The sequence below is a fragment of the Pezoporus flaviventris genome, unplaced genomic scaffold (genome assembly GCF_033815535.1).
Source record: "Pezoporus flaviventris isolate CSIRO_AGI_PZ_B2104156 unplaced genomic scaffold, CSIRO_AGI_Pfla_v1 ptg000001l, whole genome shotgun sequence".
Classification (NCBI taxonomy): domain Eukaryota; kingdom Metazoa; phylum Chordata; class Aves; order Psittaciformes; family Psittacidae; genus Pezoporus; species Pezoporus flaviventris.
The window spans coordinates 2235731-2252632 of NW_026892549.1; the positions used below are offsets into that span (position 1 = coordinate 2235731).

General features: G+C 38.8%; 1 protein-coding gene and 1 long non-coding RNA gene across 3 annotated transcripts in view; both read right to left on the reverse strand.

The window, feature by feature from the left end:
- The window catches only part of LOC133273976 (uncharacterized), a 929536-nt gene that overhangs the window by 14486 nt on the left and 898148 nt on the right, over positions 1–16902 (reverse strand). The gene's annotated exons all lie outside the window — the stretch shown is intronic.
- CNTNAP5 (contactin associated protein family member 5) overlaps positions 1–16902 on the reverse strand; it is a 299193-nt gene that overhangs the window by 7670 nt on the left and 274621 nt on the right. For both annotated transcript variants that reach the window (XM_061462659.1, XM_061462576.1), the window contains exons 21-23: positions 11345–11475; positions 9947–10031; positions 746–964 (exon numbers count right to left, since the gene is read on the reverse strand). In XM_061462659.1, coding sequence (XP_061318643.1) covers positions 746–964; positions 9947–10031; positions 11345–11475 — 435 coding nt within the window. The remainder of the gene's footprint in view (positions 1–745; positions 965–9946; positions 10032–11344; positions 11476–16902) is intronic.

Genomic DNA, 16902 nt, shown 5'->3' on the forward strand with positions numbered 1-16902 from the left:
CTTAATTTTTACCCCTTTCTAGTCATTAAGAATTCTCCCACATCCACTGGTGACTAAAGCAGCAACTTGATTGCCCCTGATTTGGTGACAACACTTCCAGCTGCTCTGAGTTTCCTTCTCTGCATACAAATTCACATATGCAAAATACTTAAGATTCCCAGAGGATAGTTTCAGGGCTGCAAAAGATATACGAACTACTGGGATCATCTTACTGGTAATGCTCAAGTAGTGCTGCTTGTCTTTAGCCTGAGAGAATAAAGTACAATTCAATGGAAGTCACGCACATGTGTTAAGGGCTTTGTACAAGGAGTTTTTTTGTCTGCTAGGGTGGGAACAAATTCAGCTTGTTTGTTGTATGACTCCTATTGCTTCATCACATGTGGGATATGGAATCTGTAACATTTATATTCTTGTTTGAGATCTGCAGCACTAGATCTGTCTGTAGTGGACAGAAATGGCAAATCAGGTGCATAACCATATTTAGAATGCTGTTTTCACTACGGTTTGGGAACTTGTGTGTTCTAGGCATGTTTTAGACAATCTAGGAACTTTGTTTTAGTAAAATGACTTTTAAAGGGGCCTTGGCTAATCCTAACACCCATCCTCAACACTCCTAATTCTGAGAGAAAAGGCATTCTCCCAGTTTCAATATTTATACTATCACAGTTGCTTGACAGCAGAAAGGAAGGAAACCTCACTCTAGAATATTCTTTAAATTCCCCATTCCCCTCTTGGCAAGACATACCTGATGAGGAATATATTGTGGTTACTGTGTTCACGTCAGCTTCCATTATGGATGCACAGCTGGATTCAGTCAAGGAGCCTTTGACTGTCACGGGAGCAATACTGGGATGGCGTAAGGCAGCTTTCAGGGGAGCAATGTGGTTGTACTGAACAGAGGACAGGCAGCCAGTGAAACCGTAGACATTTGCCTTTGATACTTCAGGGTCCAGTGATAAACTATCTACAGTACAACAGAAAAACACACTGGGAATTCTCTCTTTCAGGAAAGCATTAAAAAAAAAATATATTTTTTTTTCTTTCCTTATCTACCCCTTTTACTTCTTCCAATTTCAACTGTTCAGGAAGCCTACAAGTTCTCCCTGGCCTGACCCAGGAGGTTCCCATTCCCAGAACTTCCTCTATAATGCTACTTACAATGAATCAAGTTGGCTCAGACATAAAAATCTAGATTATGCTTCTTTACTGTCTGGACAATATGTAACACATCATAGCTGCTAAGTATGGCAAGAACAATACTAAAGAGTAAAACCAGCAACACTAAATATCACAGGAGCCTGGGAATCATGCTCTTTTAACTTTTTTTTTTGCATCTATTAATATCAGTTTCACAAATATGGATCATATCTTCAAGACATTCTATCTCCACTCTTTTAATGAAAAAGCCTGCTCTCTATTGTCTATTATAAAATGCTTCATGTGGCCTAATATTGAATGGCTTGCTAATACAGGCTTCCACCCTTCTTCAAGAGTCATCTTGCTTTCCTGATGCACCTAATCATGTTACTACATTTTTATAATCAGTTCCTAGGAAGCAGGGTTATGAGTCAGGCTCTCCCTCTGCTAGCCCCATTCCACTAATAAAATAAAAAGCAAAACCGTACCTCTATTTAGCTAAATAAAAATCAAACCCAATACCTCCATGCTCTTTTCCAGCCTGAAGATGACAAAGCACGATTAGTTTATCTGTTGGTCTGTTTTCATTTACATTTCACGAGAGAAAGCCAATTCAAAGCTGTTTTTTATTTAGTTCCAAAATTTTTAATATCAAAGATTGTTTGGGAAAGTCAGTGAAGGACAGTGAAGGCATCTTTTCTTTCCTTCAAGCTCACATTTATTTACTTTCCAGAAATTGAAATTCATATTGCTCAGAGGTCTGTAACATGATGTGCCTTATATCTGGGTCAATCCAACAAGAAAAATCCCCCAAATGCACACATATATAGTATCAAAACTTAATAAAAGTATTAAAAATTACCTGCTAATGAAAAAAAAAACAACAAACTTCTAGCATTGAAAGTTTTGGAAATACTTCCAATTACAGTGGAAAATAAGGATCCTCAGCTTCTCAAGTTTATCTTCAAAGTTTGAATGAGTAAGATCATAAACTTCAAAATAAGGTCCAATTTTTCCACTATCATTCAAATAGAGTGATTTTACAAGATCTCAGCCAAAAAGATTTAGGAAAAAAGTAGACCTTATCTATAATTGACATTGCTACATGAATGACGAACTTCTTTTATGTATAAGAAAATACAGAGAAATATCAAAACTAGCCCAAATCACACAATATTTTGGTGCCATGATCTGTGACTATTATGTCATGCAGTCAGAAGGAACTAGCAGAGACATTCTGTTTGAATGTTTTCATGGAAGTATAATGTGGAAGAGTTTGACTGCTTCTCAGCAAAGCAAGGTAGAGTGTGAGGGGTCTTACAGGACAGATGCTCAGTCTGCAGAGCTGTCATAAGGACAGCCTCTGGGTTGATAATAACTGCAAAAAAGAGAGATGGGAAAGGAAATGGTGAAACTTTTCCACTGGAAAAAAAGGCAGCTTTTCAGAGGTTCACATTTGCTCTTCTCAACATGTGTAGGATTGGCTGCATTCAGGTTTTTAATGAGATTTTGGCAGGGGTGTATAAAATACACAAAGAATTGTTTCCAAGTTTCTGCAAGAAGACTTATATAAAACTAAGAGACTGATTTACAGTATTTGCCATCTTTGTTGAATTTATAAAACCCTTTGTAAACATTCCTGCTCTCAGCCTTTCCTGTTTTCTTAGTTCTGACACAAAAGGTGGATTTGTTGGTATCTTTTAGACATCAGGCAATCTAAATTGTCCTGTTCAGTGTGCAAAAGTAAAGCTAAAGAAATACTGAATTCCTTTTTCATGGTACTGTAGTTTGAAAAGTCTAAAATACAGTATTTTGAAGGCTTTTTTAAAAAGTCAAATTAAGAGCCAATTCCAGGAGTCTTTTATTGAAGTAAGCTTTGCATGAATGAGAACTAGATTTGTTGTTGAAAGGCTTTGAAATTTGAAGAAAAAAAAAAATCAAAGAACAAACCAAAAACCATCTCAGAGGCCACTGGTAAAAATCTCCAACATGCACAGTAGAGATTGCTTTATTATATGCTTTTGCGTGCATGCCTTACGTCTTTCACAAAGTGGGGTTTTCACTGTTCTCAACAAGAGCCCTACACAATTAGGATGTGGATGACTTGTGCTGCCCTCTGAATTCTTGAGTAGATAGTTTAATTCTGTGGTTATGACATGGTTATCTTTGTGAAAGGCTTAGTAAGAGCCACTCTGTCGACTGAAGTCTTTAAATCATGACAAAACCTTTTTCCAAAAGATATTTTCACTACATGACTTGAAGGTCAGTAAAAGAAGCAACTCGGTGAAATTCCAAGGTTGGTGTTGAAGCAAGGTCATACGAAACGTCAGTGGCCTTCATCTGACCCGGTTACACTGTCAACCTTTCCATGTCTTTGGCCTGGAAAATCACACTGAATTGCTGCTGATGGTTTGGTTTGATCTTCTGCCATTTTAGCATTGTGATTCTGTTCTCAGTTCTGGAGATGGAGCTACTTTGGATGATTTTTATTTGTAGGGGGTAAGAAGGCAATCTTTTTTGTCTTTTGAGTAATTCAAATGTTAATTGACCACAACTTAAGTTTACCCACGTATTTAGGAAGTAATTTTTAAGCTTTGTCTGCCGAGTTGTGCATAAATTGGTCTGGCTTCTTGCTGGATCTTCTAGCTGCTCCCTGGAAGCTCTCTGTAATGTCACAGCTATATAAGTAACTCAGAAACTTAAATCTGACCCCAAAGTTTACCTGTGTGCTCACTTACATTCAGAAAGTCCCACTGTGGATTTCCTTAATAGAAAATTATTTTTAACATCAGTCAGAGCAGACATTACCTGTTTTAAATGTCCATGCCTTAATTAATTAATTAATCTAAGTGAATCATTAGTAGATGCACAAAGGGTAATTTACTCTGCATGCTGAAGTTTTTCTTAAAAAAAGAAGCCTGGGAAATAGAAAGATGATTCTGGGCAGAGTTTAAGCGTATCCATCACCTCCTTTTGCTAAGGTGCTGAACAGCGCTGGAAGATTATTTCTTGGACATTCTCACTGGATTTCAGCCCGTGACCTTGAAGTGAAACACTCATAGTTTCCACACTGCACCTATCTCAGAAGAGTTGACTAACAGGTACTGTGTAGTTACCTTGAAAAATACGATGCTACGTATTTCAAAAACCTCAGTAAACACTGCTTACACTCATCATTAATTTAGAAAGGGAGGAAAGCATATATTGGATTAGACTCAAATCCACAAAAAGGCGTATCTGGAATAGTCTCATTCCCTGGTGTGAGCCTGCCACAAAAGCAGCAGAGTGAACAACACAGAAAATTTTGCTGATTAGGACCATTGAGCTCAATCAGTTTAGCTCTTGCTTATAGAAAAAGACAAGTCTGAATGCAAGACAGGTTCCATGCATTCAATACACCTCCAAGACACTTCTGAAAAAGTAAGGGACAGCCAGAGCAAAGTAAAGGTAGCTTTTCTCAAGTTTTTCCAGGAATGAGCAGAGCATGCCAGGATTTGCTTGCTGGCAATTGAATATTTCATGCCAAGTGGAGCATCTGAGAATTTTTCTTTCATTAGGCTTAGCTGAGATAATTTCAGACACGCATTTAGTATGTTTTCTTAAAGACAGTTTGTCATTGAAAATGAAGAACTGCTTGGAGTTTCAATGTGAAATTTATTAGATGTCACAGCTTTTGACACTTGAATCCTAAACTGTCACAATGCAGCCAGCCCTATGTGATTTTGCATGGGCTCAAAATGTAATCCATAGAAAAGAAGAAACTATGCAAGAAGATGGAGAGATGATGTGCAAAAGAATACATGCTTTCCTTACAAGCAGACAGCTAAAATCGATTTTTGGATAGAAGTAGATGACCGTGGACACTTATTCAGACAGTATTATCATAAAAAAATGGGTGTTTAAGCATGGTGTTATCATCATAAGGTGATATTGCTGGGCGGATTTGGTCTCTTTTTGATAAGATACATGATGGTATTATTGGCTTAGAGCTCGGATTGCTTGGAATGCCTAGGGCAGCCAGATTGCTTGTTTTGACTGCTGCCATCTTGGTCCTAAATGCCTCTCCTTTTTCATCGTAAGTAGTAATTTCCATTTTTCTTAATGCTTTACTAGGCTACAAAGAGAAAAACAGTGACTTTTGTTACTGGATGCCCTATAATGCACTCAAGAGATCATTCCCGGGGTATTTAAGTATTTAGGGCAAGAAGAGTCTGCAGTAAAGAAAAAGATCTTTGCAGTGACCACAGGAGTCCAGCCAATATCTCCTGCAACCATTGCTATGTTATTTAAAATGCTAGAGCATGATATTCTGAGACTGTGACTTTAAATTTCTCAAGCAAATTGTGACCTTGTGAGCTTAAAAAACTGAATGACTTTCCACCCCAAAAATAGAAATCTTTTGCATGGAAAGTCTCTAGAAGAAGATTCTTCTTTAAGGAACCTTTTGTATCTCAGACTAAATGTCAACGTAGTTTTTCTGACTTAATTATCCCATTATCATCTCCCCAGTATAATACCACTCTTGGATGAATTGCTCTGTGATTTCTTCAGTGTACAGATTCCATTTTCTTCTTGTGAACTTTTAATAAGAAAAGCTATTGTAGAAATCATAAGAATGGTACTGCACCTACATAATGATTTTAATAAATGACTTTCTAGATAAACTTTCTTCTACATACAATTTATATCAAAGCTGAATGATTCAGTGGAAAGATTCCTACAACTTAGCTCAGGCTTTTAAAGATAAAAGATATCATGATCATGTGCTAGACTGCACAGTTCTTTACATTGCCTGTGTAGGGAGGTCTGCTAATTCATCACTTTGAAGACATAAATAAATTAGGTCAACATTAATAGGTGCTAAAGAAATCTTTGCAACCTTTTACTTCAGAATACTCTTGAATCCCTTTCAACACTACCCTTTTACTCTGGTATCACTACACAGCTAATATATTAAATTGCTCAGAATCAAATATGCAGACATAGAGGTTCACTTCTCTGCATCAGTGATTATTTTTCCAGGGACTATACTGGTGAAAGATTTAGACTTGCTGGGGAACTGTAGAAAGTTTTCAAAGATTCCTTAAGGTCAACCCCAAAACAAAGAAGTTAAATTTTCCACTAGGATAGCAGCTTCTTCTAGACAAGACCTAAACATATGCAAATATGTCTCTGAGATAAATTAAGTTGAAATAATTTAAGTTGAATAATTTAAGTTGAAAGACACCTCTGAAGGTCATGCAGTTCAATCCGTTCTTCAAAGCAGAGCAAGCTTCACAGGTCAGATTGCCAATAGAGCTCATGTGGTTAAATACAGCAGTATGATCTCTGTGAGGAGTACTTAAAGTAAATGAACTGGGACTCTGGTTAAGATTTCACTGAGGCTTTGCCATAAACAGTATGACCCACCTGGGGCCTTAATCAAGTACTCACTAAAGACCATTGCAAAACCCCCATTGATACTGATAAGCTTTGGGTAAGTCCTTTTGTGTCTTGCCTCTATATCTGTGAAGCAAAAATGACAACAAATTACAGGATAATAATATTTTTCTATTGCTGTTGGATACTATGAGGATGAATTCCACAAATGTCTGTTGGCTACTTGAATGCTGCTTCTTTTTACTCCCTTGTCTTCAAAGCCACACTTATACTTAGATTGATCTTTCTAAGGCAGCTATATGGCCCCATTACTGTGGATCTGAACAGCTCACAGCCTTTAATGCTTTTATCCTCCTAGCACCCTCTGATGTAGGGATGTTCTATTTTCCATGCTTTACTGATAGAGAACAGAGATAGTAAAGCTCAGACTAGTTCCAGTGGGAATAAAATGCCTGCTTACCTTTATATCTGCACATAAATGGCTTGCCCAAGGTTATTCAAGCAGTCTGTGGCAGAGGGAGTGTCCCTGTGTTTTGAATTCCAAGTGGGCCCTCTCTGTGTTAAACAGGTTTGGTTTTGGTTTTGGTTTTATCCCCCTGCTCCCCAAATTCAGAGTTAGGTGTAGGGCAACCACTGGAAAATACAGCATATTTGAAAAGTAGAAAAAAAAATATCTGAGTTTGAGTAGCTTTTGACTAAAGGAAGTGAAATGGGGTAAGGTAGTAGGAGGGGAGGAAGCACTATTATTTAAAAGCTGGTCATTGTATGGACATGCAATTTTCAAAAGTGTTAAAATGGTTATCATAAAAAAAATCTGTTAAGGAAGAGATTCCAAGCTTTTATTAGATGCTCGAAGCTCTTGTTGAGATTTCTCAGCCAGTGGGAAATGAAAAGTCAAGAAAGAAGGTGACATAATCATCTGGTGAAGCAGCCAGGATCGGGCTGTTAGAGCAGGCAAAACAGCAGTGGTGTGACAGGAAGTAAGAAGAGTTAAATTTTCAGAAGAGTATAGCATGGATATGTAGGATATGTAGAACAGAGATGTTTTTTATACAGTTTTTATACAGTTCTATTTCAGTAGACACTTAATGCTTTTAGATACCTACATCTCAGTGGCACCCGAAATAAAGACTACAGAAAGCCTTGGTCTACTATGAAGCACTAAGTGCCTCTGAAAGTTTATGCTTTACTCCTGAACAATGACAAGGAAGAATTTGGAGGATATTGCTTCAGGTCACCAATATTCAACTTATGGTGAGCTATCATTTAAAGAAGCTATCATCAACATTTTACCCATGTTAACAGTATAAATTATGAATGGACACACTTATGTAAGTTTTACATTCCTAAAATGAGAAGGTCCAGCTCTCCTCAATACAAGGTGGTATTCTTGACCTTGTAGCAGGTCAATTTTGTTGTGGTTTGGGGCCCGGTTTTGTTTTTCTTTTTTTTTTTTTTTAATTGGGTTTATTTATTTATTTTTTTTTGCCAGCATGGCAAAACTGACCATGAGCCAAAGATGTGTCCTTGCAGCAAAGGCAGCCAATGACATCCTGGCACAAAGGGTTGCCTTGGGAAGAGTATTGCCAGCAGACAGATGAAGGCGGTCCTTCCTCCATAGTCTGCATGAGTGTAACACTACTGGACCCATGGGTGCTGGGTTCAGTACTGGGCTCCCAATCAAAAATAGACATGAACTTCCTGGAGTGAGCCCAGTGAGGGGATGCAAAGATGATCAAGGGACTAGAGCATCTTTCCTGTGAGGAGAAGCTTGATAGAGCTAGGACTGTTCATCTGGGAGTGGAGAAGACTCAAGGGGATTTATGATTCTGTGAGGGCACAAGGACGCTACTCAATACAGCTACAGCTGTTAGATAAAACCTGGAAAATGAAAACCTGACATAGGAGAAAACATTTGTGGAAATTCACTTAACATATGAGGAAAAAACTAGAACTAGGACTAGGCTGGAATTAAAGTGACTTGCTGGGATGTATTGTGTGATTCCTAAGATTTCTCACCATCTGGATGGCTAAGTTTATGGCTTTAGTGTTATTACAGAATATGAACTATTACTAATAGTGTTATTATTACTAAAACAAAATCCCAATAAACTTTGGGGCAAGAAAGAAATAACGGATATATCCCTTAAAAGCTGTCTGGAAACAAGTCTGTGGTCTCAGTGGAACTGAATGCCAGACTTCTGGAGATACATCTGGGCTTTCTGGCTTGGCAACAACCTTATACTTGTAAAGTTAATCATATTTTTGTGACTAAATCTAGTTTCTCTCCATGAAGCTGAGCTGCACCATGTCAGCTTACTGGCTACATGTTTGAAGATCTTTGTCCTATGTTGCATCTTGCTGGTTAGAAAAGCCTTGGTTTATTAATTTGGTATCTATAGCTGGAGCTTTAGGTAGAGGTCATGAGGAGCAATGTTCTTTTAGATTTTCAGCACTACAGCTGACTGTTGACAAAATGACAAAATTTTTAGCTTAGCTCTTACTTCATCTAAACAGTGTCAGGTCCCCAAATCAGTCCACAAATGCTTGAAAGACTTCTGCATTCTGAACTAACATTAAATATATTTAAGGGATAAAATTAGTTCCTGCCCTTAATCTACTTAGTAAAACATGATATAAAATGCACTAATCTCATATACAGTTACATTGCACAAGTAGACACTTAAGGATAGTTTCTGTTCAGCTAACTGTTCTATAGTTTCTGTTCAGCTACCAGTCCCGCAGGCTTTGGATGCTATTAATGACACGTACAGAATTGTAATAAGTGAAACAGATGTCAGGTTTGGTATAAAGGTCCAAATTTCAACAAAGGACTAAAATGTCTGTAACTAAGGAAGCAGTAAGAATCTTACTGGGGAAAAATAAGACTCATGTAAAGTAACCTGACAACAAAATAGAGGAGTTCTACTCTGTCTTGTAATGTCTTTGCAGTGTTGAAGGAGTAAAGATCAAGAAGATCCACTCATAGAGCATGCAGAACTGTGGCCACAGTACTGTATGCAATGTAAATATTCCTTGCAAAATTCAAATGAAAAAGAATTGGGAGTAAAAAAGGGTAGAGAGAATGAAGGCTCACAGTGATGTTCTTATCATTAGGAAGCAGAGATGGCCCAGAGATGATATCACTGGGCTAAGATGCCACTTTGTGCAGCTACACAGGCAGTATGAATCACTTTACTGGAGGAAGCAATGGGAGAAGTTAATATTGCTACCAGTGCAAACAAGTAAAACTGCCAAATTTTTTCATTGACAAGAAATACAGACAGGAGTACTGAAATGCTCAGGCCAACTCTTACAGCTAAACCAGCCAAACAAAACCCCAGTCCTATTAAATGCCCAAGACTCTAGCACAGGTTAACTCCAGCAGTATAACAACAGATGAATCAGGAATATTTTTAGTATAACATACCTGTGACCTTGCCCAAGGTGAGTGATTTAATGGCCTTAAAATCAATCTCAGAAAAGTTGTGTTTGAGTTTGAGAACTTGATCAACCTGGAAGAGGTCAATAAAATTCATTACAACAGCACATAGACACCTCTAGATCTCTCTGTACTGCAAACTTCTGGGAACACTCTCAGCTGCAAATCAGTTAATTCTGCCCCCAGGCATGCTTCAGTTTCTAAAGATAGCAAAGTGAATGTGCTTTGATTTTAGCATGAGAAGCTGAAAGGTACACCAGAATAGTCACATAAAGGGCTTTCAAGAAACTTCCCCTGCAGAAAAGCTTAAAATGTTTGACACTGAAATCCCCCTGCTTCCCAAAATCCACATCTAGTCACTTCAGAATACACTCAAAAGAAGGCTCTTGAGAAATGTATTGTTAAAAATTAGTTCTGCACAGAAGAAAACCTCAGTGCAGACAATAGAAGACTGGTACTTAAGCAAAATCCTGGCTTTTAGCATAAGCTTCCTTCCTAGATAATCAGGCCTACCCACCCTTGTTGTGTGCTGTGTTATCATTTTACCACTCAGACATAGAAACTGTAGAGGAAAAAAACCCAGCTGTGGTGCTCCCTGTGTTTCTGTCTCCTTCTCATTCAACTCCTTAACATCAGGCTTCCCTAGACTTTGCCACCCTTCCCTTTTAAATGACTGCTGCCCAGATCTAGGCAAGTTGTTTTCTAGTATCAACTGGCATGACAAGCCTCAGAAAGAAAGCAGAAGTAGCAGTAAAGTGGTCCTCTTCTCCCTGCCTTGCAAAAACAGGTGATGCAGGGAAACAAGGCAGAGGAGGGTTCTTAGTTCTCATGAGGTTGTCACATTCAGCATGGCTTGCTCCCAGCAAAGGGACAGGGCATAGTCATGCACATGGTGACTGCACCCTGCATTACCTCAGCTTTTGCTTCTCTGTGAGAGGATAAGACACCTGGGTCATATTCTCCCTTGAAACACACACCCTAAATGAAATTACATTCCCAGGTGCCCATTCCTCAGCTATTTTTCCACCTTTGGAAACTTTTTAATGAACTACACTGTGTGCTTCCTCTTGGACTACAGGTTACACAGACATCCCTAAGCCCCAGAACCACTCCAATGGTCCAGATGAACTTCTGGCCAAAAGTGTTTCATGACAATTCACATATCGTCACAGACAAGGGAAGGATTACTCGCAGGAAAAAAACTACAGTTGGGCACTCTTTGAAGCAGCGTGTGGGTGGAGCTTTGGTCTAACCTACAGGGCTATTCTGCTGCTGAACCAGAAGAATGCGAAACCGTTGCCTCCTGCTGGTGATCAGGCACTGAAATCAGTGGGTCTGTTTGTGGCATGAAGTATTATTTAACACTCAACATAAACCATGGCATACCTGAACAACAAGCTCTCTGCCTTCTCTGTTAATCTTCACATGGTGCAGCTCTCGATTGGCAAAATTTCCAGAGTTAATGGTGAAAATGAGGAGCCCATCCTTACTCAGCTTGTATCGGACCTGTAAACTCCCTAAAAGCAGAGCAAATTTCTATGTATAAAACTTGTGTCAATAATGAGATACCATTCAATACCTTTACACACAACCTATAACTATTACAGTGAAGTAACAAGGTTAGAAAGTCAAGAAAGAGGTTGAAGAGAAATGAAAGAGTTCAAACTGTAAAAATGTGAGAAAAACAATGCACTGGAAGAGCTTTCCTTTCTATTAGGTAACAAACTCTGCTATGGAGAAATATAATTAACGAAGTTTATCAAGGACAGTGTGTCTGCCACAAAAGCTGATATACAATAGTCTGTTAAGGATCACTTCCACCAGAGGGCATGCAGGTCTTGCACTCTTCTATTAAACTAACATTGGTGGATTTTACTATTCCTTTTCATCAACATGCAACAGACAATGCAGAAGACAGAGACAACTGTGAGAATTACAGCTTAATTTCAAACATTTAGAGGCCCAGACTCATTTAATTTATATACAACACAAGAAAAGATATATTGTAAATGATTATGCAGAAAAAAAATTTTTACTTTGTATCTAATCTCATGTATTTGAAGAAGTAAATATATTTCATATAAAAATGAATACCAAGCTTCTCTTTCAGTCTTTGTATCAAAAAAATCATTGTGACTTCTGATAAATAGCAGTACCATAACAAAACTAATTGCACAAGAAAACAGAAAACAAGGAATCCAATATGCATTTTAATCCTTCCACAAATGACTACAGGGAAAAAGAAGTAAATATATATATACACACACACACACACACACACGTGTATATATATATAAAATTTGAAAGGAATAGAACCTCTTCTGAAAAAATCCCTTCAAGCTTACTTTTCTGGGAATTAAGCAGCAGGGAGGAAAGAAATCTATGAACTTTTGAAGCTCTTTTGATACATCAGCAACCAAAATACGTGGAATCACAGTGACACTATAGAGTTAAAAAGCTTTCCTAACAAATCTTTTACTTTATTATTGTCTCCAAGGAGAAAATGAACACTGACAGCACCACAACTTGAGCAAAGGGTCCTTTGTTTAGTCTGTTTTGAAAATCATCATAAAAACCCCTCCTATCTCCTTCAGTTTCAGCACTTCTGTTAGCAAAAGTTCGAACTATTCCAAGTATCACTAGCTATTGCAGAAATCTACAGGCAAATGTAACCTATGTTGAATGGTAAGGACCAATTATTTGTCACTGAAGGATGTGTTCACATTATGCTAGCTCTAGGACTGATTTCAGTGTTTGCAGAGGCAACGCTTACGTGCACATTGCGATGCAGCACCATGTCAGAGAAACCCAGTATACACCTGTGCAAGCTGCTGCATATCCACTGTGCACTGCAATGTTATTCAGAGACACCTCTGACTCCAGAAAGAGCCAAGCTACTTAAAGAGGTAAATGAGCAGCCTTGCTTGGCTTCTGTATTCATCCATGTTAATACTGCAAGACTGCTTGCTGGTCTAAAGTTAGTGAGAAAGGACATGGAGCAATTCTCCTTCACTACATAGTGTGGACACAACTGCTCTCTTCCACCTTCCAAATCCTTCCTTAGTAAGGACAGTTCTGTTTTCCTACAAGCTACTGTGAAAACACTTTTAAAAAAGCTTAAACCAGCATATACATTCCCCACAAAGGAAGAATTTAGCCAGCTGTACACAGCTCACAGTGATGTTGGGAGTCCTTCCAGACTGAACCCAGAGACCAGTTAAGATCATCCCTCCTTTTCTCTCACCAGGATGTTTGGCTGCTCAAGCTTCTAAGAGCTGCACTTTTTATAACATACAGTATATCCCAGATGAGCACTGCCACTTGCTGAGCTTTGGAAGATAGAAAGAAAGTTTCCCAAAAAAGAGAGGTAAAATGAGAATGAACTAGGTTGAAGGCTTTTTAGCTGATTGAGAGGGCTGCTGGATCAGGTGAGCTTTTAAAGTAAAAATAAAAAAAAAAGGAGATGGAAAACATTTACTTTCTCACACATAGTCATGGATGTTGGAGCAGAATTTGTGAAGAGATCTAGGTCAGTAGCAGCTGCTAAATTATTCAGTGTAATATTATAGGACTTGATCCAGCTGCCCTGAATAATACTGCAAAGCTCCTAAATTCCTCATTGCATAGCCACAACAAGGAGCTACTGCCTGTCACCATTAATGTCACACTTAAAGGTCCAAACTTAAATCACAATCCCATTTCTGGTACTGAATGAAAGATGCATCGACAGGGAATAACAGGAATAACATCTTACAATCACGTTACTCTAGGAAGACATAAGAAAAGAAGCCTGAACATATGAAAGTTAAGGGACCTTCTTCAGATTTGCTCATTAGGGCAGTGAGAGAGTTGATAAAAAACTGAGAAGATGCCTGACCCTGCACACCACAGCTGAGATGAACACACAGAATAAGCTGAAACTAAGATGTGATAGTGTAACAGATTGGTCCAAAGATTAAAATCATGTCCCACCAGAAAGACTTTCTAGATTGCCTCTTACCTGGATCCTCTGAAAGGAGTGTAATGCAGAAAATGGAACAGGGCCTACATTTGGTCTGTGACCCTGTACTAGTTGAGTAGTTTGTAAATACAAAAAATATTCTGCTCTTTTTTGATTCTGTGAACACACCAGTGTATAAAATATAAATGTTACTAATATCGTCAGGTGATCAGCAACAACATAGAATCGTATAATAGTTAGAGTTGGAAAGGACTTTAAGATCATCTAGTTCCAACACCCCTACCATGGGCAGGGACGCCTCACACTAAACCACGTCACACAAGGTTCTTTCCAACCTGGCCTTGCACACTGACAGGGACGGAGCATTCACAACTTCCTTGGGTATCCTGTGCCTCACTACCCTTACAGTAAAGAACTTCTTCCTTATATCCGATCTAAACTTCCCCTTTTTAAGTTTGAACCCATTACCCCTTGTCCTATTGTTACAGTCCCTAACGAATTGTTCATCCCCAGCATCTTTATAGCCCCCCTTCAGATACTGGAAGGCTGCTATGAGGTCTCCACGCAGCCTTCTTCTCCAGGCTGAACAGCCCCAACTTTCTCAGCCTGTCTTCATATGGGAGGTGCTCCACTGAACATTTGTGTTCAAAGAGAGCCAGAAAGATCTGCAATCTATCTAGGCTCTCAGCTACTGCAAACTGGGATTTACCCATTGACTTTATCAGAGAAGCACTGATTTTAAAACAGAAACCATCTGTTCCATTTGTTGAAAGACAGTAGAGGAGGGTTTTGACATCCATTAAGAACAGATCTTACTTTCCATAGTGGTACAATTTTACCTTAAATCATGTAAAGAGATCGGTGAATGGCATGTTATTTTCCCAAATTGCTTTGAATTCCAGTGGCAACTTTTTTTGGATGGCTACTCTTCAAAACTATTAATTCAAGTTGGCATTTTGCCTGCGGTCAAATTTGTATTAATATAAACCAGAAGTACATGGGCTCATCTCTCCAGAGGTGTTTTGGAATTTATACCACTGTAGCTGACAGCTGATTTTGGCTTGCATTCAATACCAAAAACTTCTGTTTTCAGAGTACAGAACAATTTGCCTAGCAGATTACATTGCCATTTTGCTACCTGACAGGTAAAATAAATGGATTATTAATTAGGATTATTATTAAGATTTTTTTTTTCTGCTCTGAATTTTGATTATCTGGTCCACTGACTTTCTCCATCACATCAGCCCAGAGTCACTAGCTGCAAGTAAAAATCTTTGTGTAAACCAACTCTATTCTCCCTATCCTCTGTCTGTATTTAGCATAATTTCTGCCTCACAATAGGGATTCACACTAATCATGAGCAGTGTAATTTCTAGCTTTCTTGCTGTAGTCATGCCTGTCATACTCTTTTCAGCTCCCTGTGTCTAAGCATGCACACCTGTAGTGCCATAATCCTCAAGCAATACACTACCTGTTGTGTTTTCTTCCTTCTCTAATGCATATGGGATTGTTGGAGGCAATGTCTCTTAAACCCATAAAAGAGGGGGGGAAGGAAAAAAAGAGGTATCATGTTTTTGGCCTTGGGCTAGAAAATTTTACTGGGCATATTCCTCAGCAGTGCTAGGTAAGAGTAGGTTCATACTTGATTATAGTCATCCTTTTCAGCTTCAAATTTTGCAGACTTTAGATTAGCATGGAGATATGCTGTGCTAGCTCTAGGGCAGCCCAAGAGGGAGCAGGCATAGTTTAGTCACAGTGTTATAGAGCATAGAGTGGCCTCTCTTCACCACTTCTGGAGGAAATGAGTTCATGTGGGCTGCCATGCTACTGTGATGAGACCACTACCAGTATCAAAGCTAGCTTGCTACATACGCATCGCTGTGGTCTTTAGCCTCTAATCTGAATTAGTTTAATCCATGACTGTAGGGCTGAATGACATCTCTCTGCTGATATCAAAAGAGCTACAAAGCCATTTTAACAGGATTCCTGGGAGTCCCCCTTCTGCAGGTGGGAGTTCTGGGAAATAGAAACCAAAGGGCAGTATTTATGCCATCCCATGCTGGTGACTCTTCTGAAACAAAATTCTCTTTCAGTGGGTTATTACTTACTGCCAGGACACTAATGATCAGTGCCAGCATAACCAACCAGGCAGCTACAGCAATAACATGGTGCCTTTAAACTGCTTCTATATTTTTGCTAAGGACAAGAAAGACGTAGTAGCAGCTTTTAAGTCTAGTGGTAATGATGACATTAAACTGGTTGGAGATTTCAAAGTGTTCAGCCTGAAGAAGAAAAATATATTCCCAAACTGCAGTGTGAAGAAATACCTTGGCCACAATGCTACATATTCTATGTCCAATACCTTTTCTGATTGAACATGTCAAGAGGAGAGTCCTCTTTCTTTTGCCTTTCTCTACAGAACAGCCTGAGTGGTATGTCAGCAACATCTGTTGGATTTGTGGCCTATACCAAATAGGTATAGTCATTCTGGACTGCCAAAGCTTGTGCTGAAAATCAGATAGCAATTTTTAAATCATCAGTCGGAAAAGGGAGCATGGGAAAATGTTACAGAGAGTGTTCTAGCTCAGAGAAAAGACTTCCTGGCTTGAAATATCTCACCCCAGTGCTAGATATTTGGCAAAAACGTTAAAGCAGCTCTGCAGAAAAAAAAAACCTGGGTATCAGGAATTTGGTCTATAAATCTATCATTCATAAGCAAGGTTCCTGTTACACATGTCACCAGGACCAGAGGTGTTGTGTCATTTAGTTTTGAAGAACCAAACAGCAAGAAAGGGAATGACATACCCTTGGAATCTCAAGACAGCTCTGAAGGACCTTCATTCACAGAAGGTGGTTTTAAATGAGCCCAGATTGAACACAAGATCTCCACCAACTTCATTAGCACTTTTTAATGACTTGTACTGTCTGTAGCAGCTGGCAAGACATCTTGCACCACCCAGAGAAACTGAGGTTTATTCAGGGA